Genomic DNA, 22793 nt, shown 5'->3' with positions numbered 1-22793 from the left:
ATATTAAATACTAGTACTAGACATGCATTCCTTTCATTCAAGCTTAAGAAAACATTTACAAAGTTGACAGGTAACATTTATTAAAACATGTTATACAAAAAAGGGGCATGGGACTCTTCTATAAGAAGAAAATATTGAACAGTAACATTAAATTAAAACCATGCTGTACAATTAGGACAGCAATATTTATAGACAAAACTATCCAACCTCTGCAATACAGGCATAACATCTCACAAAATATCAAGATATGCAAATTTACTATTATAAATGACTTGTTTAGAATAAAAACTTATAGCTCATTAAGGAAGATTCACTTGACTTGCATAAACAGTTACATTTCTGGAAGAAATATGGAATCCCATGAATAATAAAACAAAGGAGCAGCAATTGACAGACACAGGCTTCAAGCAAAAATCGGAACTTACAATTTAATCACATTAAAATATATCATCATTTTGTTTTCCAGCATCTTCCCATGGGCACCGGCAGTTTACAGCTAAAGAAGCCTAGCGAGCCAATGAAGCATTTAAATGACAAAAGAAACCCCCAACTTTCCTATGTTGTTTTGAGAAAGGTTCTGATACCATTAAAGCAAAACACTCGGTGCTGTAGGCTTTCATAACGCAGAGACAGGTCTCCCTCCTGGTACCAATACCATGAGATTACCAGACACGAGGTGCCTCCGTTCTTTCAATAATACAGGGATAGCAAGTATTCTTTTTGTATCAAGAAACCCAATACATCAGCCATTGATCATCTCGCTTCTGACACAGGACAAAGTTTCTCAACCCCAGGAACACTTCGGATGAACAAAAGCTAAGACCAAAACTTGTCCTGACAGTACCTTCTGGAGTCTACCTGCTCACCCATAAAACAAGGCCATGTTTAAAACCCAGAACAAGAAAAACCCCCAACAGTGGTGTGCAAAATAGGAACCTCCTCCCTTAAAAGTCAGATATACACCTAGACAGAGATCTTAATGCTGTTAACAGCTGTATTTTTCATACTCTTACACAGTGTTTTATGATCAGCTACACAGATTCCATGGTAATTAACATCTTAGTTACAAATTGGAATGCAAAGGAACTTAGCTGTAGTATCATTTTCTTACCGCTGATAGGACAGTGAACGGCTTCATGGTAGCAGGGAATTCTGAAAGCCTCCTGCATGTACAATGACTGTTTTCCAGAAGACACTCACCTTACTGCAGCCAACAACAAGCAATATAAAAATGCACAGATGTTTCTAAGCTGTATCATTAAAGATGATGAAGCTTAAGGGAAGACTAATGAAATTCACCACATACATATGCATTCCTATTATCTATTTATAGGGATTGCTTCCTTCCTCCCTACAAACAAGAAGTAATTTCTTGTATGTTGAACAAGACCACTCCATTAGCAAAGATCAAGAGCTTGACAGAAGCTGCATCTGCAGATCTTAGTTTACTCTGTACAACTGTATCGGCCATAAACTGCAGGGTTTCAGTAGCAGGGGGCTGCAAGGCTGACAGAGTATCTCCAGTTGGAAGGGACCCACAAAGATCAGAGTCCAACTCCCTGCTCCTCACAGGACTACCTAAAACTATATGACTAAGAGCGTTGTCTGGACACTCCCTGACATACAGCAAGAGGTTACAAACTGCCCTGTGCTGGTCGCAGCAGGTCCTAGCCTGCACTGAAGTGCATGCAAACAATCCACTGCATGCCAGAACCTCAGCCAGAGGTGCGCACAGTGCCTCTGCTCAAACATGTTGAAGGAAGAGTGGCAGCTGCTAGCAAGAGGTGCAAGGAGACACATAAGGAGCAGATACTCCCAGGGAAACACATATAAATGTGGATAAACTGAAGAGCTGCCCTTGGGAAACAGGTGGAGAAGACACTGAGCACATGTATAGACACACACAGCAGGACACACTCCATGCCCGGGATATTCACTTCTAAGGGGACTTTGGCCTGTAGCTAAGCCGTGCCAAAGCAAGTACACGTCTGAAGCCTCCATGAGATCCAAGCTGGAACAGACACATCCCTGAAGGGACTATGCGGTGCCATTATGATCAGTGACACCAACCAGCCCAGAGCAGCAGAGGACACCCACTGAGAGATGAAGAGTGGCAGACAAGCCAGTGTGCCAATGAGCCCAACCTCCTGAGGGATCTGTCACCTCACTACAAGAGCTGGCACGGGCTGAATGCAGCTCTCAAATGAAAGCAAGGGAAATAGGAGACTACAAAGGCAAGGAGGAGAGGTGTGAGCCTTAAGCTGAGACTGAGGACGGGGAAGGACAGAGGTTTCCTTAGGTGTTTAAGTAATTTCTTGTTATCTTCCCCCCCAGTACCTGAATCAGTGATCAGAGGTTTGTCAAAGGGCATTATAGTAAATTCATGAAAACCAACACAAGTCAATTGTTTTGCCTGTGATGAGCAAAAGTAAGGATTTTAGACACGTTATCTCAAGCTTTCCTTACACCATCAATCCTCTCAACCCCATGACAATCATACCAATATTTTCCTGCAATCAACTGGTTTCATGTAAATTAACAAAAAAAAGCCAAGTGCTACAGAATCAGTGGAGCAACATTTGTTGGACTTTTAGGACAATGTCATAAAATGGGGTAAAATAGTAATAAGAAATATTATAAAGTTATTATTCATGCTAAGTCATTAAAAGAGGACATGGTTCTATAATCTGGACCTGTTATAAAACCTTTAAAGTGTCTCTCGCAGTACATTTTATTTTAAAGCTTTATTTCAAAGTAGTCTAACTGCAAACAGGAGTAACGCTTAACTTTGAAATGTCCCGTATAAAAGTCATTCCAAGCTGGTAAAAGAAACAGTTTTGCTGGCAGCTCTGTAGGATAGTCTGGGTTTAACAGAAAGAGGTGTTTTGCTTAACCATGTTTTTCAGCCTGGTGTCTCTGAACCAGCCTTTTTGGTGGTTAAATGGGAAGAGGCACCCTTAACCTTTGTATGCAACACTGAAGTGACAATTTGAAAGGGGTTGAGAACTAATGTAATACACAAGATTATTCCTGAAATGAGTATGAGAATACCTTCCCTCGAGTGATGATGGTACCTGCAGAAATGACACCCTGTATGTAGTAAGGCCTTGCAGAATGGAAAAATAGGGCCACTGAGTGCAAGAACCCTCTTTCTTCTACCCTCATGTAAACAGGCAAGCATCATAATTAGTTTTTTTAATATTAAAAAAGACAGTATTATCAGTGTGGAAATAAACCATAAAGGGAATATATTTTTCTGAGTTTAAAAAACATACTTATAAAGTTTTATGCTTTTTTCCTTTTTTTTTTTTTTTTTTTTTTTTTTGCTTTTCTTTTTAAATACAAAGTGCTTCTATACATTAAGCAGGTTACAGTGTTAGTGAGCAAATCCCTGTTTAGTTACCTTGATTACAAGGGTTATATATGGCCACCATGGTGTATTGTAGAGTTCAATTAAGTGCTAAGAACAGGAACTCTGTGGTGCTGACCATTTATGCCCATTGCCAGCAACGGGTTCATCCTATTTGGGAACATCTGTTCTAACAAAATTCCATATGAAAAATATCTGAAGCATTAGAAGATTAAGAGCCTCTTAAGAAAATTAAAGTTTGTAAGTAGAATGTCAGAAAAGAAGCTACAGTCATTACAGCCCACTGAGTAGTAAAACCCCAGCTTGTACCAGACATTCACATTCAAGATACAGTTTGGTTGCATCTTAAGACAATTTGTAACTGGGAGTTTAAAAAAGCATCTAAATAGTAACTATCTTTGTGTGGTTTTGCTTCACCATACAGGGTCATCTGTTATGTATGTGTCTGTTAAGTATGTTATCCTGCATACCACAGTATCAAATACATAAATTTGGGCCAGACAGGATTAGGCCTTTGGTGCTGGGTAACTTCCCCCCTCGTGTTACCAGCACTGTACTTGGACATCAACTCTTTGTGTGATAGTCTGTGTATGCTCTGAAGGCTCTTTCCTTTTTATGTTTCAGTAAACTACAAAAAGGGTTAATTGCTTTTGCACAGGACTGCATTAAGCTTTCAACCCCAAAATCCTGTTGCCACCTTTAAAACTGATGCATTCACTCTACCTGCAGAGCTGGCAGCATCTCTCGGAACTACAAATGCTCCTCCATCTATTGCCAGGAATGAGAGCCCAGCACATAGATCCTCATCCTAACGAAGCAGGCGCACCACTTCCCCAGCAAACCCCCAGACCTCGGACATGAGCATGGTAGCGTGTTCTCAGTACCATTAATAAATCCAAATACCATAATTCCTACTTTTTTTTCCACAAGCAACTTCATCTGCAGAGGTAATCAACTCCGGCTGCTTGTGATCACATGTAAAGTCACAGTAGTTCAGTACCAAGAATCTGTATTATAGTTCTTCCTATTCAAAGAGTAAAAGAATTAAAAGTATAAATACCTATCAATGACTAAATAATTTTCCTAAAGCAGGTTTCTAAAACTAGGTAGAAGTTCTCAAAGAAGTTTTTGTACCAATAAAAAGTCAATTTGGGAATCCACAGAGTTTGGTACTTGCTACTGTAGTAAACCACAAAAATCTGACCAGAAAACTACAGTTTGAATGTTTGATTATTTTGGGTAAGTTCCAAATATTACTTTTTTTTTGTCCTGACAAAACATTTATTACACACCCTTCTAGAAGCTCTCATGGTGTAGCAATTAAAATCAAGTCAAGCCAAGAGTCATATGGCATTAGGCCCTGGAGGAGTAGAGACAAATTATGCTTAATGATGTTTATATAGTGCTCAACTATATTTAAATGCATTACAGACACTAAATAGAAATCAGCACAAAATTAGACATTTGTTTTACTGAAGATGGATAATAAAATGGAAGACAGATAAAGGAAAGCCAAACCATATTTAACACAGCCTTCCATTAAGCAATACAGCAAAGGCTATTTAACAATGTAAACTATCTAATGATGCACATTAAGTTGGCAGTCTCCAGTTTGAGGTGGAATTCTAACTTTTTGTCATTAAAATGTGAATTATATCATCATGAGGGTGCTGAGGCGCTGGCACAGGGTGCCCAAAGAAGCTGTGGCTGCCCCATCCCTGGCAGTGTTCAAGGCCAGGTTGGACACAGGGGCTTGAAGCAACCTGCTCTAGTAGAAGGTGTCCCTGCCCGTGGCAGGGGTTGGAACTGGATGAGCTTTAAGGTCCCTTCCAATCCAAACCATTCTGTGGTTCTGTGATACACACCCTGGTTTTGTCATCCTAGTTCTCTTCCTCATTAAGTAGGGCTACTTTAATTCTTGCTTCATCTAAGCATTTGCAGGATTTGGGTCAATTCTGAGCTTTGAATTTAGGAGACTCAGGAAAACCAACAGGGCTTCTCAATACTGCTGCGATTACAATAAACGTCACAGAGACCTTAGAGACCTCACTTTACAAGCACCTTTCAGATTAACCGTTTGCACTTTGAACACCTGGAGTAATACTGTGGAAAGTAAAATAAAAGTTTGGTCTGTTTATACCAGCATAATCATTACAACTTGGAAGGGGGGGAGGAGATTGAGAATTTACAATAGCAAGTACCAGACGTGATTTGCATAATTAATTTGCTTACTTTAATAAACAAACGTAAGCACTGATGCCTTAGTTCATCTCAGTAGTACTCTGCTCAGCTTTAGAAGCTTGGTATGACTTGGTACAGGAGGTCACATGTCGATGGAAACTGTCCCGCCACATAAACCTTTTCCCACAGATGTTACACTCATACGGTTTTATGCCTGTATGAATTTTCATATGGCCTACGAGATGGTGTTTCATTTTGAACTTCTTACCACAGACACCACAGCCATAAGGTCGGAGGCCAAGGTGCATACTCATGTGCCGATCTCTTTGACTTTTGTGTGTAAAGCTTTTTCCACACTGACAGGGATACAGCTTATCAGCATGTGAGAATCCAGTGAGGGACGTTTCTTCTTTAATTCCTGTAGCCATTTCAATGCCTTCACTATAACCTGCTGCCATCATAAGATCCTGTCTGTGTGCATTTATATTTCCATCTGCCCTTTCACCAGAAAATTCTTCCATAGAAGAGCCATAGAAGTCAACTTGTTCATCGTAATTACTTTCATCTGCCTGCTCATCAAATTCTGTTTCCATCTTTTTGTCGCCTATATGAAAGTCTTCAACACCTGAAGACTGGATTGAATGATCTGCCTGAATGGCATTCATGGATTCAGACACCTGGTGTTCATCGTAAGGATTATCAACACCTTCACAGTCTTGTTCAAATCTTTCTGGTTTCACATGGATCCACCGCTTATGAGACATGATGCTGGGTTTGCTATACATAGGCCTGGTATACTGATACTCTGCACTGTCACTAGTTCCTTCTTCACCATCCTGACTTGTCATTCCAGTGCTAAGTCTATCATGTTCTGTTGAAGAATTACTGGGAAGGTACTCATGTTCTGTCAGTTGACATGACAGTTCATCTTTAGAGCTCTCTTCTTCATTTTCACCATCTCTTAGCTCCTGCCCTTTATGGAATTCTGGCTGTCCTCCAGAGCCAAGTTCAAAGGTTTCAACCAGGCCGTTGTAACTACTGCTGCTTGGGGACTGATGATCACTGCCATGATTCATCTTCTGACACAGAACTGTTGGGTTCCCCTCTAGCACTTCAGTGCATTTATCCACCACATGCCACATCTGAAGGAAACTTGCTGCTGTCAAATAGCTAACAATTTCAGGAGCAGGCATTACCAGACGACCTGTATAGGTAGACAGAAGAATGTTTTCAAATACCCTGGGATTCATCACATCAGGCAGGACTATTCTTCTGCTGTTTTTTAGGAGAACCTGATCACAAAAGTAAGGTGAACTGGCTGCAAGAACAGCTTTATGGGCTCTGAAGAGATGGCCCTGAACTACAATGGACACATCACATAGTTGTCCTTGCTGGCGCTGCTGGTTTAACTTCTGCAAAATGGTGCTAGAAAAATCTGGAAATTCCACTCGAAAAGAGCTTGACCCAGACTCCATTTCATTACAAATTTAGTGCTGTGCTGCAAGGAAAAGGAAAAATAAAATCAGAAATTCTGATAGTAAAGTACTGACCTTCCCATTTCCTTCTATGCTTCTGTTTTCTTTAACAAATAACACTTAAGCAGACTCATATGGAATCAACCCAGCATTTTCTGGAACCTGTGTCACTGCTGCACTTCTATTCTCCTACCCCACCACATTTCTGTCATTTCTGGAAGTTGTACCTAGGCCACAAATTGCTCTGCCAGCATATTTTGTTGTGTTTCTTCTATCCAAGAGGACTCATCAAGAGGAACTACAAGAAGCATGGTACCCAGTTGAGATAGATTAAGCACTTCAAGCACGAGTTTAAGATAACGAAAACAGTTATTTATTGAAATTCTAGCAGTAAAGTTCTAACTCCAGGTTGTCCCAGAGTTTATAACAGCAAATGAGAGATTCTGCTAACAAAATCATCTCACCGATCCCAAATAGACTGATGGTACTCTTACGAAATATTCCACTTTAAATGAAGTTTTCAATAGCTGAGATATTGATTCATACAATGGCAAAGGCAGCACAGACAGAACCCAAGTGAGAATGAGGCTTATGACTCTTCTAGTGACAATTTCTTGTCATTTTACTAACTGAAAGGTGTAATAGCAACATCTTGCACAGAGATGTGCAACCCAGTCTTGTAATTCCAGGCTTTTTCAGATGTTATTGTAACATTCCTTACTTTAAGAAAAACCTTATGAATCTAAAATGTTAATCAGGAAAAGGATATCTCTACTGTACAGAATTTTATCTGCAGGTACCTTGTATTTGTAACAGTGCAACAATTATATACTAGAAGCTCAGCTAATAGCTTAGTTTTTAATGTCTTTATTCCCACATGATCCAGATGTCTTACTACAAAGGTAACAGTCTTTTAAGCAGTAATTATTTAAAATGTCTACTTTAAATTTTAAATTTGAGATAAATTTACATATCGTTACCATTAGAAATAATGACAGAAATTTAAACGAAACGATGAATGACCAACATTAACTGCCTGAATAAGTTCAACTTGTGCAATTTTTCAACCTGATAATGTATAAATGGAATACAATGGAATTCTAGAAGAGCCATGGAGTAGCAAGCAGACTTCTCTGCCACTCATCTGTTTCTCATCAGTGGGAATGTGCCAAAGTTTTAACAGACACACCTGAGAGATAATACATAGTGAATTAGCAGACAGTGTATACATACAGAATGTAATGCATGTTGTTAATACGGTGTTAAACCAGAATTTGCGTTACAAACAGTTGGAGGACTCTAAAATGACAGTGCTTCTATGGAAATACAGAATCAAGAAGAAGATAAGATTATGAATCCCTGCTACAGAGAGCCTGCACAACCACCACAGGGCTTTGCACACAGTTATGTAACCAGCAACAGAAAACTGTTCTTTTGGTGCACTTTTGTGTTAAAATGCTGGCACGTCAGCACAAACATGTGAGTGCTGAGTGCAGAAGGAGCAGCAGAGCTCGCTGCCAAGACACAGACAGCACAGGAGGGATTATGTAGCTCACTCAATGTTTAATCAACAGCTCATGGTTACATAATCCCTTCTTTACCATTCTCATCTGTTCTCCAAATCATATTCTTGACAGCTCTCCTCCACTCCCAAAAAACCTCAGTTCCCATCTCCAAAGGCTCAGAGCTAGAGAAGGATGACAAGCATATGGAGCACAGACTATTTACCATTACCTTAAATAAAGGTGACCAGGCTTTCCATAGCAAAGAGCATAGGAGTCTGAAAGCCATCGAGACTTCAATAAATACAGGCCCAAGCTCCTCATAAAACTGGTATCTTCTGCAGAATCATCAACATTCTGCTTTTAAGATTCCTTTTCATTTTTCACTAAAAGCATAATATCAAACTGACTTTTATGAATGTCTCTGAAGAAAACGGACTGGAAAGAATAGCCTGTCATTTTTGAAAGCCATTTGTAATCATAAATAATCACAGCAACAGTCCAACGAAAAAAAATACCTTTTTTGATCATTTCCCTTCTTCCTACACTCATTTCCCTTCTTCTTACACTCATTACTGGGTAGTGGGAGGAAACAGAAGGACTAAACATTTTGTTGTTGAACACCATAACTTGCAGTGAAGTCACATTCACTTTACATTTTCACAAATCACTATTGTTTTACTGGCTGAAACAATTGTTTAACTTAAGAGGTGTTTACCAGCTACCTCAGATTTGACATGAGGATCAGTCATCATTTTAGTTGGTTTTTTTTAAACACGGGGTGGCACAAGGCAGTTTTCCCACAAATACCAACTCACATAAATCACAGGTAAACGGCTACATTCTGCTGAGACAAAAACCAACACACATCAACTGAGGAAACAGCTTAAAACTTGCAGGTTTAGCACATCACTATTCTTAAGTGTTTTGACTTACATCACAAACTACCACTCTTCCTTCAGAGAGTCCTCCCCTTCAGCCCTTACAACTTTAAGTATTTAATACCAGAAATAGATTTTAAAATTACTTCTTTGGAAGAGGGAGCTCTGAAAAGCTTGCAGGTCATCTGATCTTCAAGTCATTACCTACATAATAGTAGAACACCACCTTTAAACTTACTGTCTTCAGTACTTCACTTTTATTCTTGGAAGCATCAGCCCTGCTGTGTACCCACAGCACCAACCCACTTCAGGAGACCACATCAGCTACTGGTGTTTCTCTAGACAGCAACAGAACATCATGCCAGCCAGTTCAATTGTTATTACCACTTTGCTTACAACTTGACAATGTTACTTAAGCATTTTTAACAGTTGCCTTATACCTCGCAAGCATTACAAAATGCCTATTTTATTCTTATCAAACCTACTGTCTTATGCAGATGCACTTCTTTACCTCCTTTCAGAACGTTCCGAGATTTAAGACTATTTTTCAACACTTGCCTACAGAAGATTCCTTTTGGAATCTTCAGGACATGTGTCCTGAATGGAAATTTAAAGAGACATGCCTTACCTAGTCACTGCTAATCTAAACTGGCAGCTTTCAGCCAGCACTCGTGATGCCACCACACAAACAATTCCAGATGGAAGCAAACTTTTATACATTTTAATTTTTCATGTAAACAAAATCAATCAAAACATGAATAAAATAATTCTTATTAATAAAGCCACACATCAAGAAAACTTCACTTTTACCTCCTTCTGCTCTGTCTGCATCTTCTTTATCCCAACTCGTATAAAGTCCTTTTAAGTAACTAAAAACCCATAGCCTCCATGCTGCAACACTGAGTGACACATACAAGGCAGACAGTACTCACTCAAGAACAAAACTCCTCTCAGAAGCGCCTGCAGGCAGTTACTTCAGCTCCCCGCATGCAGAGGTACCGGAGAATCAACTTGTTTATCTGTCCCGGCAGCTCCCGCAGGCTACAGCCGCGGCCGCGCCGCTGGGGCCCTGTCCCGGAGGCTGCAGGCCCAGCCAACCCCCTGCACCCCCACAGCTGACGAACAGGGCCCAGTACCCGCTCCCATCCGCACCCCGCGGCTCCTCGGCCCGCCGGGGAGAGACACCCGGCCGGGAAGCTGCGCGCAGCCCCCCGGGGCGGCGAGGATGGGGAAGTGGAAGGCCTCACTCGTCATACCGCGCCGCGCTACCTCCCACCGCCCCGGAGCGGGTCCGCGGGCTCCGTGCGGCGGCAGCGCGGGCCGCGCCTCACCTGCGGGCCCCGGAATCTGTCGCATAGCGGGGATCGACCCGGCCCAGCGCGCCGAGCGGCCGCACTGCCTCCGCGCACAGCCCGGCCGACGCCGGAAGTACCCCCCCGCTTCCTGTGCAGCGCTTCCGCATATCGCGCACGTGACAGCTTGGGTCAGACCTTTTGCTTCCGGCCTGGCACCGCGTATTCGCTCCCCTCAGTGGCGGCGCCCCCTGCTGGCCAGGCGCATGAGCGTCGCTCGGAGGCCGGGGAGGCCGCGGTGCTGCGGGGTCCCCCTCGGTGCAGTGGCCGCGGTGCCCCGCTTTTCGCCCGCCTCCGGAGCGCTGTGGGGGTCCCTGAGAGACGAAAGCCAGCATGCGTTAAGCTAGGGTTTAAAGAACACCCAGGCAGTGCACTGTGTGTAATCTCTCATGCTACCCGGTACCTACTGGATGTAATCCTGCTTGAAAACAGGCCTTAATGACAGTGATCAGTTTCTACAGGTCACTTGTAGCTGCATTTACTTCAGAAAGCAAATGTAATGCAAAATCGAGCACAGGAAAACAGAAGCAGCAGGAAAGTCACCAACATCACACGTAGTACACTGAAGAGATGCATTTGTCCCTCAGGGATTGTGATAATGCGTAGTTGCTGGGAAGATGATTTACTTTCCATGGGTTGGTTTGGGAGTTGATGTGGTTTCTAATATAAGCAGTCAATAAGAATAACATTGTCACTGCATAATTTCCCTGAGGAGTCCTCCTGTGCCTCCGCTCCACTGATGTTCTCCATGGCAGTGCTTCCAGCTCTACCAGAGGGGCCCACCACTGAGCAGTGCCTCATTCCACTGCCTCTGCCTTGCGTCCTTCCCGTGTTAAGGACAGACACTGATCCGCTATGTGACAAGGGCTGTTCTATGGTCACACCATGAGCTGGGCAACAAGCACACACAGGAACTTTTCAAAGTCGAGATTCCACAAGGATGATTTATGGGATGAAAACAGATCAACAACTTTGAGCTCTCCACACAGCCCCATGGCCTTCATAACAGTGTTATTGTGCTTGGATATTAAGGGAATTCATAACTCTGCAGGTAGCTGGTCTATTTTTGTCAGGATTCCAGCCTCTAAACAAAAGGTTAACACAGTTTTGGACAATCTCTTAAGCTAGGAAGAGAGGTGACTGAATAGCAGGCATTTTTTATAAAGTAAACGACTGAATTTGTGACTCTTGCTCTAAGGAAAAGCTGGAGCTGTTTGGTCTCGTGGCACTAGGTGGTACGGCATCCTCGTGGAGTTGCTGAGATTGCAGCTGAAGACCTGTGTTGCCTCTCAGTAAGCAGCTGGTGAGCTAAGCAAGGATGCTGCCGCTCCAGTTTGGCTTCACAAGTTTCTCATTCAGTTCAATCAGAAAGAAAACACGATGGAATCTTCTTCACAAACTCATTTTGCTATCTTGCACATGCAGTGACTCTCTCCATTTCCCATACGTGTCCTGTTCAGATTCCCTGGGTCCATCTGGGAATCATGGCTCCAGTTTTAGCTGCACACGAGTACTTGGCGATCCTTGGTCTTCAAGGAAAACCAGTTGTGACCCTGTGCCTGCAGCGCGCTGCGCCAGGGAACAGCATCAATGGCGTTTCTGTCGCCAGCCCCCAGTCCTTCTCGGGCCCTGGATGCCGGGGAGGGAGCCGGGGGGCTCGGCCATGCCCTCTGCGCCCCAGGAGCCCCCCTCACCTCCGCACCCCGCCGATGGTTCCGCTTCCCGCCTGCTCCAGCAGGTGGCGCCCCAGGCCGGGCGCGCGCGTTTACCTCAGGCCTAAACTGACCCAAATCGGTATTTATTCCGCTTCATCGTTTGAAAAGAAAGCAGGCGATAACCTCTGGTTAATAAATTCATCACAAAGACCTCAACGGGATTCGAATCCTCGCCGAACAGCAGCCGTATGGAGAAATGTGGCACCAAAACGTTTGTAACGGGCCACGAAGGAAACGCCGCTCGCCTCCTGTTCCCAATCCCGAAGCTGTAACCCAGAAACCTGCCCCGCCGTGAGGCAAAGAGGCACCGGCAGACCAAGGCCGAGGTGCAGCGGTCAGCACACGGTGGGTGTGGGTCGTTCATAGGCTGCAGATGCCTTATCCTGCCTCTCCTTAACGTGTCACCCAAGCTGGAGCAACAGAGTTACCTTGAGCAAGAATCAGAGACTGGTTTGTGTTGAAGGGACCTTAAAGCTCATCCAGCTCCAACCCCTGCCACAGGCAGGGACCCCTTCCACTAGAGCAGGTTGCTCCAAGCCCCTGTGTCCAACCTGGCCTTGAACACTGCCAGAGTGGGGGTCATCTGAAAACATGGAAAGGAAGAGAGAGCTGTTCCACAGGGGCTGAATTTGTCAAGGTGGGAACTGCACCCATTTTATCAGGTTTTATATCTGAACATTTGGTCTGTGCGTATATTTTCAGGTTTAATGGTGCACATTCACAGGTTTTAAGTCCATATACTTCCTATATTAATAGAAACCCTAATAAGAACTTTAATGCAAACATGGAGAAAGGGAAAGCTTATATTTAATACAACACAATTATCTCTTCGTCTTTTGTAGTCATTATCAATACTTTAGCAAATTAAGCAATATATGAGAATGATAAGCTGTAGGGCAAGGAAGTTTTGAATGGGGAAAGACCTGTTTTCAGCTGAAATTCAGAAAGCAAACAATTACATTATTGCAGCTGCTGCAGAAGAACCCGTAACACAGTGGCAGGGTCTGTCTCTTTCTCTTCTGAAAGCTGATTCTCCTTTGCTGAGAACCAGCTCCTGTGAGCAGAAACTTATGGTGGGTTCAGCTGGCTGAGAACATGCCTAAACATATGCTTTTGAGAGCTGTGACAACTCTTTTCCTCTGCAATCTCAGGGCAGGCTCTAATCAATACTTGAATTATGTCTCTTGGTGGTAGAAGTCTATGTACAATCTACATGCTAGCAGCAGACAGCAGGCCAATACAAGATCCTCACTACATTAGACTTGTATAGTTAACCTTATCTAATGCTAATAGATAAGGCTCAAAAAGCCATAGAAATGTCTCAAAAAAGAGTTCTTGGTTCACAGTTAGACTCTGAAGAGTTACCAGCGAGATGGGCATTTTTCCTCACTTGCCATTTTAACCACTGAAGATGCGAGGCTAAGACACTGTGACCCTACCACTGTACTTCAAGTTTTATTGTCATTGGGTTTGTCTAACACAAGGTTGGTCCATGGGGAATCTTATGGTCCCCTTCCAATTTATACAGGATTTACAGTATTTCTAAAAAACAGAAAGTAAATATAAAGAAGCCTTAAAAGCCTTCAAGTTTATACAGTGTGTTCAGCTGATGCCCCAAATAGATCATAACTATGTATCATGCCTGTCCCCATTTGGTTTGGGTTTTTTTTTTGTTCAGGTTTTGGTTTTTAGGTGGTTTTGGGGTGGGCAGCCTCATGGACCAAACCTTCATGCTAACAGCAGATGAGAGGTTTGGGGCCAGGGGCAAAGTGCTGCTGCATGTTCTTGTGACAGACCAGATAAGCAGGTTTTGCTTAACTTTTTGTATGCCAGAGGGAAAACTCCTATCAAGAAAGCAGGCCCTTGTGTGATTAGAAAAGGGTTCTTCCACCTTTGACAGGCTATCAAGCTATTGATATATTTTAAATGGCTTTTAATCAAGGTTTTCTATCTTTGCTTGTAATCTCTTCTGCAAGTTGTCTTGGTTATTTGCTATACTGTTTGCTTGACCAAAAATTCTTCCTGATCAAACTACCAGAGATGATTATCTCAAGACGTCACATCTTCTGGTTTTGCAGAACAGGTAGTGAATCAGCTGTTCTGGACCAAATTCCAGATGTTGGTTGCAGATGCCAACACTTTCAGCTCTGAGTCACAGAGGAAAAAAAAAAAGGATTAGTTTATTGGAAAGTGCTTTTATATGTGCTTCTGAAACAAGCAGTGCCAGGTACTGTTCTGCGGCTCATGCCACCCATCAAGAATTCTTTTGATGCTCTTTGCTTTCAGCCATGATGTCAGAAGCAAAAACTTCTTTCCTTATTTACAATCACAAAGCACTTAATTTGTTAAAGAGCAAGCTTATGCAACCTTCCATAGTTGGTTTTTTTAGATGACAAATAAACTGTAGTTGAGAGATGAAGTGGCAGACAGCATATTGAAGCCTATGTTTTGGCCTGTTTGGAGGACACTGTGATCCCACAGTTACAAGCACAGTGTTGCAAAAATTGAATAATGATGATGCATAGAGCAGATGTGAAAGAAACAACAGAAAAGAACTCAGCCCAACCTTTAGTAGCACAGAGAGCAGCAGAGGCTTCCTTGCCTCTCCTGGCAGTCCTTGTTGTGTGTTCACCAGGCAGTCAAGAGAAGAGAGGGTTCAGTTTGCTCTTGGTATGGGAGTCAAGCACTCCCTACTGGTGGGCAAGGATATTCAGGTACAGCTTCAGGGTGTTACCGCAAGGGTAATCTAATTTCCACTCTAACTGATTGCACAAACCACTTTTGCACAGGTATATTGTGGAATTTCTCTCTAGACTACCACAGTATTAAATCTGCATCTTGCTTGGCTTGGCAGGTAGCCTTGCGAAGCTTTTGGGTAGGAATACAACCATGTAATCCACTTTTTAAATGACAGATTTCTGTAAAGAGTCAACAACTCAAATGCAATTGCTACCATACTCAACCAGCTCCATTCTCTGGTTACAACAGCAGGAAGCTCACACCACCAAATCTTACGGTTCAGAAGATAGCCTCAATGGTGCCAGGTTTATACTGCAAACTGGGGCCTCAGTGAGTCTCTTAAAAGCTCCTGCTGCTTTCTCTGCTGAATTAGTCAGATGCTGATGATTATTCACCTGCCAGACATCCATCTTTGCCTTGAAACAGATTCTGACTCTGCATTGTATAATAGGAGCCAGCTGGAGTGGGATACATACCTGGTACAGCTCTGAACTGTGGAGTAGAATTCATGGTGAAGAATATCAGATCAAACCGTCTTTTTCTCCGTCATAATTCTGGAAGTTACTAAACTATTTTCTTTAGATGGATAATTTTAATCTCTGTTTTTACATTTATGTGTCCCACCTGATTCTGCGCCAGTCAGATAGTCTTGCATTTTCTTCCAGTTTGAAGAATTTATTCTACATGGCTGTTTTGCATACCACTGTCAGCAAAAGATCTGGAATATTATATTGGCTCAGCATTTATGCTGAATTAGCACTGTCTGTCCCTGTTAGATTTAGGATCCCATAAGTGCCAAGTAATGAATAAATGAAGGATGTTCCTGCCCAAATATTTGTTGAAAAAGGGATGCAAGACTTGGCAGCAGGCTGCAGCACACTCAGTGGATGGAATAAGTGGGAGAAGGGCATGGTTGTATGAGAAATATATGATTATGATTTGAAATACAGAGAAAATAATTCAATATAGTTAACAGGCAGCACTCACTTCTTGTGCTAGTATCAGAACTGCTGTGCTGTGAACTCCTGCAGCTATTTACTTTGTAGGATTTAGGGAATTAAAAGCTACTTTTGCTAGCTTCTGCTTTCCTGCTCCTGCATTTCCTTCAGAAAAAAACCCCTGTTTTCAAATGTAAAATCTTCCTGCAATACCTGTTACCATTAACCATGAGCATGGCCCAGAAAGCATTTTGGATTTCCTTTGTGTGACCAGTTCTGCAGTTACTGTGTAATCACACTGACTCCAGGAGCAGAGCTGCAGGGTCAAGGCTATCTTATTAAATCAAAAATTCTGTTTTACAAAGGAAGCAAATGGAAACAACGTTAACTATTTCTTGTATGTTTTACTTTCTCCTGAGGTTATAAAAGTTTGGATCAAGCTCCTGAATGGAAGCAAGTATATTACATTTTTGGCACTTTCTGGTGTTCCAGACACGTGTAAATAGTGAAGCTTCAGTTTAGGATCTGTGGCCATAACAAAAATATAAAAGCCTCATGGATACCAAACCAAATGTTAGAATTTTATTGTCTTAGTGGCATGTCCAAGTTACTTTGCACTTCAATTGCAGCACAAACAAGGGCCCTAGGACTGGTGATTGTTATAACTAGTGGTTCTTATGACCAGCATTAAAATGGGAATAATAGAATTGTAAAGTATTACACAAAAATGCAGCTTCAATTAGTGAGATTCTTGTGTTAAGAGGTAGGTCCAGCTGAAGAGGTTTGCTGATAGCTTGAGGCACTGGATCTTGCATATTTGACAGCACATATTTGGCCTCCCTCCTCCTGATTCGGGTGGGTGCAGTGCTGGTACTGTTCATGTCCTTCAGAAGTTGGATGCTTGATAAACGCATCAGATTCTCATCCCATTGTTTTTGTTGTGGTTGGTTTTGGTAGCTGTTTCTTTTTTCTCTGGTGCTTACTAAATGAAGGCACTGAGAAGGCAAGAAGCAGAACGTTCGCTAAAAAGCTGCTTGGCACCTCAGCTGGCCTCTTTCTGTTACCCAGGATCTTCTGCAGAGACAAAATAACTGGTCCGGCTTACAGACTGATGGATTATTCCTTGGATATCAGTTAAATGGAGGCTGCAGGTGGTTCATAAGCTTATCTCTCCTCATGTTTTTTTGTTAAGAAGAATGCTCTTAATTTAAAAGAATATTTGCCTGTTGGCTGTTCTGCTGGTTGCAGCCTTTGGGGATGTTGCCTGGTTGCTGCTCATGTGCTGAGTCCTGTTGGTCACATATGTCTCCAGGGCCCACTGAGATCAGCAGGAAACCACAGATAGTGTCATTCCCAGAGCTTTGGCTGCACCATCCCAGAAGCTTGTGCTGTTGAGGGGACCCTTATTTTATTCCCACATGGCACCATCTGACCACTCTTGACATTGAATTGAACAGTTGGAAATTTTTGCTTTTGCCTACTTTTAAACCATCTAAAAATAATGTAAAGCATTTCCTTTTCCTGCTGGAGAACAGAAACACCATATCTATACAAAAGATTGTATTTTGAAGTGTGATGCTTGTGATCTGCAAAGCCAAATACTTGAAATGGTCCTTTTGTGTAATAGCACTGCCAGCTGCTTAGTTCTTTAGAGGAAATACTTACTAAATGCTCTCATTGTGGAACAAATCCTTTGTGAGTGTTTCTAAAAACTAATAATAATTTAAAAAAGACATCCCCACCCCAATTAATTTTCCCAGAAGGGAATTCTGATTAAAACTTGTAGTTGCTTGGCATAGATGTCTGCACTAAGTTGGACTCGCTGAATTACGAGTTAAGGCTTCGTGTCCTGTCATGCAGTTGCACTGATGTTACTTTACACTGCTGAGAGAGAATAGTGATGCTAAAAATCACTGTTACCTCCATCTTTTGGTAATGGAATTTAGACCCATGGCTGAACTCCAGGTAAGGAAAAAGCATGTGTTACTATGAAGCTGAAGCTGTGTCCTCTGCTGAGAGGTGCCAGTAATTATGGACAGTTCTTTGTCTCATAGGATCCATATCTTGTCAGGCTGAGGAAATTCATGTACAATTACAGAATGAAAACGAGGACATCTACATTGCACTTTGTTAGGGGCACAGAAGGTTTGATTTCTATGGCCTAAAAATCCCCTGCTGAAAACACTGTAGCTAATGAAATGTTTTGCTATACCTCTTGTATGCCATACAAAAGCTTTGACACAGGCACCAGGGCTGGGCAGAGATTTGGGATGCTGGATACTCCCCAGGTGCCATAGGAGGCTCCTTCATTCCCCTGTGGGGTCACAGAGAAGTCCTGAGAGCTTTGACTCAATTCTGTACCAGACTTCTAGTACAAGTCAAGTTTTGCTCTTCAGAGGCAATTTTACCTGAAAAGGGAACAGAAATGGCTGCACCCTGCATTTGGTACTCATCACATCTCTAGCGGGAAAACCTTTGAGAAATCTGAGTTTGAACTAGCACAGTGGAGAAGACAAAAGCTTTTATGCCTGTAGGACTTTTGTAACTTTTATAGACCAGTCTGCAGTGGTACTCAAGAGTATATGGTGTACAACTGTAGCCAGGCCTACTCCACAGCATTCCGAGCCCTGTGCTGGCAGTCAGTCTGTCCTTGGAGGAGAGTGGAAGAATCATCCCTGGGAGGAAATCGAACCCTGGAGCCTCTGCCCTGGGGAGATGGTGTGTGATGATTCCAGTGCCCAGCTTGGAATGTTTAAGACAGCAATTCCAAAGCACTCTCCATTCTTTACCAGGTCCCTCTTTTTCTCACAGTGCATCAGCTGTGGGACAAAATGCATTTATCAATTATTATGCTTTTAAAATTTTATGAAGTTGTAAAAAAATCTTCGTATTGTCAAGGTTTAGGTTTGATTGCTCTGTTTTATTTGCTTCCTCAGGCAAGCCTGTGAGATGTTCTGACAGGACACATACTCCCGGATCTGGGCCTGAATCACTGCTGTCCTGCAAGGTATGTAGGTGTCAGTACATGTATAGATCCGGTGTGACTCAATGTTTTTCCAGTGTTATATGGGCTTTCAATAAGCAAAAAATTATTTGGAAAGGAGAAAAGCAATTAGGTCTAATGCTTCTGATATGAAACCCCATAACATTTAACCACCAAAGTCACAAACATGAAGAAATATACAGATTGAACATCCTGAAATAGCAAAATGACAATGCCGAAGGAAAATTCTACCATTAGATTTTGGCAGGAAGCAGAAGGCTGCAATTATTTTAGAAAGGGTTTAGCCCTCACATACCAAGCTCTGAGTGCTTGATGTGGATGGTACCTAGGAGTAGGTTTCAAATCACCAGTAATTTGGGAACAGAAGTCTGAGGTGAGTCCATACCTCTCATTCTTTTCCTCTTTTTTTCCCCACTCACATCTTGATCATTCTAAGCCTAGAAACCACCATTTTTCTCCCTTAAATGCTCTTTTATAATAGTGTGGGGTTTTATCTCCTCTGTGTTCCCTACTATGATTCATTTAAATGATTTATTTGTAAGGTGGGAGGTTTCACACTTTTTCTCTTAGGGAAATACAGTGTTCTAACAAGTCAACCAAAAGCTTGAAAACTGAATTCTTCCTTTACATTTGATCGGCTGACATAAGTGTCTTCCCAAAGCATACTTATTTTCATTTCGAGACAGAGATATTCTGCATCACCTTCTGTTGGTTAACAAAACACCTTTATTTATCATTCTTACAGTAAACACAATGGCTTTAGCTGCACAGTGATGGTGAAAAGAGGTATTTAGATCTGTCCCATAGTGTTTAGATACTCTGAAAAGATTGTATCCTCGTTTAATCTAATAAAATGACAATAGTTTGTACCTTGATGTATGAGTCAGACTTCAACTAGCAAACTTTAAAGGGCAACTTTTGGAACCTGTGGATTCTATGTAGGTGCATAGAAAAGTTTCCTTTGCCAGGAAACTTAGGGTTTGATGCCACACTCCCTGCTCAGATAGATATCTTGTTCAGTGCTGGAGAACATGTCCTAGAGACTGGAGACAGGGAGTTGGTTGGTTTTTTTTTCTTTAATCTGAGTCCAGCTTCGTCATAGTCCTTAAATTTCCTTCTTCAAGGGAGAAGAAAAAATTTACACATCTGTAATTTTACAAGCAGTTCATTTGCATGTTGTTAAATTTGTGGTTTACATTTGTATCAAACCTTGTATTTCATCAGACAGGCACTGTCACTAAATCCATTGCAGCACTATTATTCAGAAATACACTAAGCCGTTAATCTCCACGTTATATCATTGCAGAATTCAAAAAATATTCTGATCATGGATGCAAGTCTAGAAAATATTATGTATGTATCAAATATTTATTGTTTGCTCATAAAAAAAGGAATGCCACAGTGATAAGATAGATACACGTTACAGTGTAACAAACAATTGTGTGTAAAATTTTATAGCACTAATCAAGAACTGGAAAGTATTGAGTTCCACAACACCTTTAAATTTTAAACAGACACACATTGCAAAAACCCTTGAGCAAAACTTAAATAATACATTATAAAGATATAAATTTCATTCTGCTTCTCCCCAAAAAGAGAAGGCTGTGTGTTGAGAAGACCAACCTGTGTTGAAAACAGACTCCAACAAGGATGCTTACAGAAAACAAACCAACCAAACAAAACCCCATTTATGATTCAGCTATAGACTCGTCTTTATTGTACTTATAAAATATATATAGCCTTTTATTGAATTGCCTGCTGTCGAAATCTGCAAGAATTTTATTGCTTTTTACTGTCCTGGAGAGGAATAAAGCAGCAGCCTCTGTGTAATTTCATAAGAAGCAAGGACAGTAAATCTAATTTTGCTGGATATGGGATCGATGATAAAGAATCATGCAATGACCAAAATTCAGAAGTTTTGGAATACACAGTATCTGTATGTTTCTCCTCATTTGTATTTTCAAAACATCTTTTTATGTTTCTATCTGAACACATTTCACATTGCAGTGCAATGCATGAGCTATTTTAAGCTTTGTATTTATATATTCCCATGATAAGTACATTAGCCTGTTCCAACATTAAATCAGGGTTGGAGTCTGTGCACTTTACAGCAGTATCTCCTTTCTTTCACTTTGAAATGGGATGTAGTTGACTCTGCAATATGGTGGGAATGAGGGGGACTTGGCCATTTAACAAAATTCTTTCCTTGCCTTTTGTTTCCTTTCCTCTGAACTGAACGGGGGATCAAAGCATGACACCCCCAAACTGTCTCCAGAGAAGCCAATATCCTGGTGCTTGAAAATTGCAGCATAATTTTAAACTAAAGTGTGTAGCTTAGGAACTTTTCAACAAGATGTACAGTACGCTGCTGTTGGCTGTGTTTCTAACCCTGAGAACCCTCTGAGTCTTTCCCAAATTTCCTGGCTATCCAAGGGAATAATGGGGCCAATATGTGACTAGTTGCTTGTCACATCCTTTCAGGAATGAAATAAAGCTCTGAAAAAATTATTTGACCTCCTATATGCCAAATTCTGATGTTCAGCAACAAAGTCAGTTTAACAGTTCAAAGAAAGAGTGAGAATAAAAAGTTCTTTTCCATTGTAAGTTCTGTAATTTTGTGCGAGGAAAGGACATTCAGGAGCTGATGTTATCAGATATGGTCTATCTGAGCTGATTCTGGAGGATCCCAAAGCACTTCACAGCTTAAAAGTCCAGTGTAGATCAGACTGATTCTTGCAAATTTGATCACTGGGAACTGAGGCTGTACAGAACCATACTGTGAAATTAATAACACTTCAGGACAGAGAGTCAAGAAGAAACAATAATCCCACTGGAAGTCTTGAATGCCAGGGGATATGAAAGGAGAAAATGTGAAGAAGGAATATTGTAACGCAGAGATGGCTGAGGAAAGAAAATATAAATATCCTTAGCACAAGACATACAAGTAGGAGATGATCTGTTGCTACCAGAAAACTACAGCACCTCTGCCTCAGTCACAATAAAGTATGGAATGGTCTGGGAGCAAGATTTTCTTGCACCATAAGCTGAAAAGCCCTTCAGTCATAATAAGAGCTGACTGTGAGTCATAAACTTGTTGCTATCTGGAGTGCTGAAAATCCTGACTCATCTTTTTATCCAAATTATGTTTGTAAAGGCCATCAAATGTTAAATTTTGTAGAAGAAAAATACCATGTAGATCTTACATGGCAGAAAGATGCTACTCTGTGATGAGCAGAAGCCCTGCAAATCCAAAGGTTTACAGTCTGAAACATTAAAAAAAGATCAGATTGATTTAACCAGGGAAACAGAATTTTAAGGTGCCAGCAAGTCAGCACTTGTTTGGCATTTTGAAATGGTATCCAGCAGAGCTCCTGTTTTCCCCTGAGGCCCAGTTAGAGCCATGGGGAGTGCAGAGGGCGGCTCCCACCAGCAGTGGTCCAAGGTGCTCTCCTGGTAACCGGCAGGTTCACTTTTAGTATGGAGTGGAGGAATGAGACAGTGCTAATGTGCAGCTAATGGGGAACAGCTCTCTTTCAATTCATGGCAGAGCTGTCATCGTCCAAGTATAGATTTCATGTTAAAAGGTTATGTGAAAAACAGCTGAAGAGTTTTTAGTGGAGCACTTGGAGTCTGGCA

The 22793-nt window shown here is 41.7% G+C and overlaps 1 protein-coding gene across 3 annotated transcripts; it reads right to left on the bottom strand.

Annotated features, from left to right (window-relative positions):
• Positions 1 to 3261: 3261 nt before the first annotated feature.
• On the bottom strand, positions 3262 to 10869 carry ZBTB43 (zinc finger and BTB domain containing 43). Of its 3 annotated transcripts, XM_080630711.1 has the most exons (3): positions 10741 to 10869; positions 5603 to 7049; positions 3262 to 4394 (listed from the first exon to the last, which is right to left on the bottom strand). In XM_080630711.1, the coding sequence occupies exon 2, from the start codon at positions 7024 to 7026 to the stop codon at positions 5632 to 5634; it is 1395 nt and encodes a 464-aa protein (XP_080486837.1). In that variant the 5' UTR covers positions 7027 to 7049; positions 10741 to 10869; the 3' UTR covers positions 3262 to 4394; positions 5603 to 5631. The 3 variants fall into 3 exon arrangements, with proteins under 3 accessions (XP_080486837.1, XP_080486835.1, XP_080486836.1); XM_080630709.1 differs by having other exon boundaries at positions 3262 to 7049; XM_080630710.1 differs by lacking the exon at positions 10741 to 10869 and adding an exon at positions 10342 to 10709 and having other exon boundaries at positions 3262 to 7049.
• Positions 10870 to 22793: the final 11924 nt, after the last annotated feature.

Source organism: Psittacula echo (genome assembly GCF_963264785.1).
Source record: "Psittacula echo genome assembly, chromosome: 16".
In the NCBI taxonomy this organism is placed as follows: domain Eukaryota; kingdom Metazoa; phylum Chordata; class Aves; order Psittaciformes; family Psittacidae; genus Psittacula; species Psittacula echo.
Note: the sequence above shows the minus strand (reverse complement) of the source record. Positions and strands in the feature narration are given on the sequence as shown.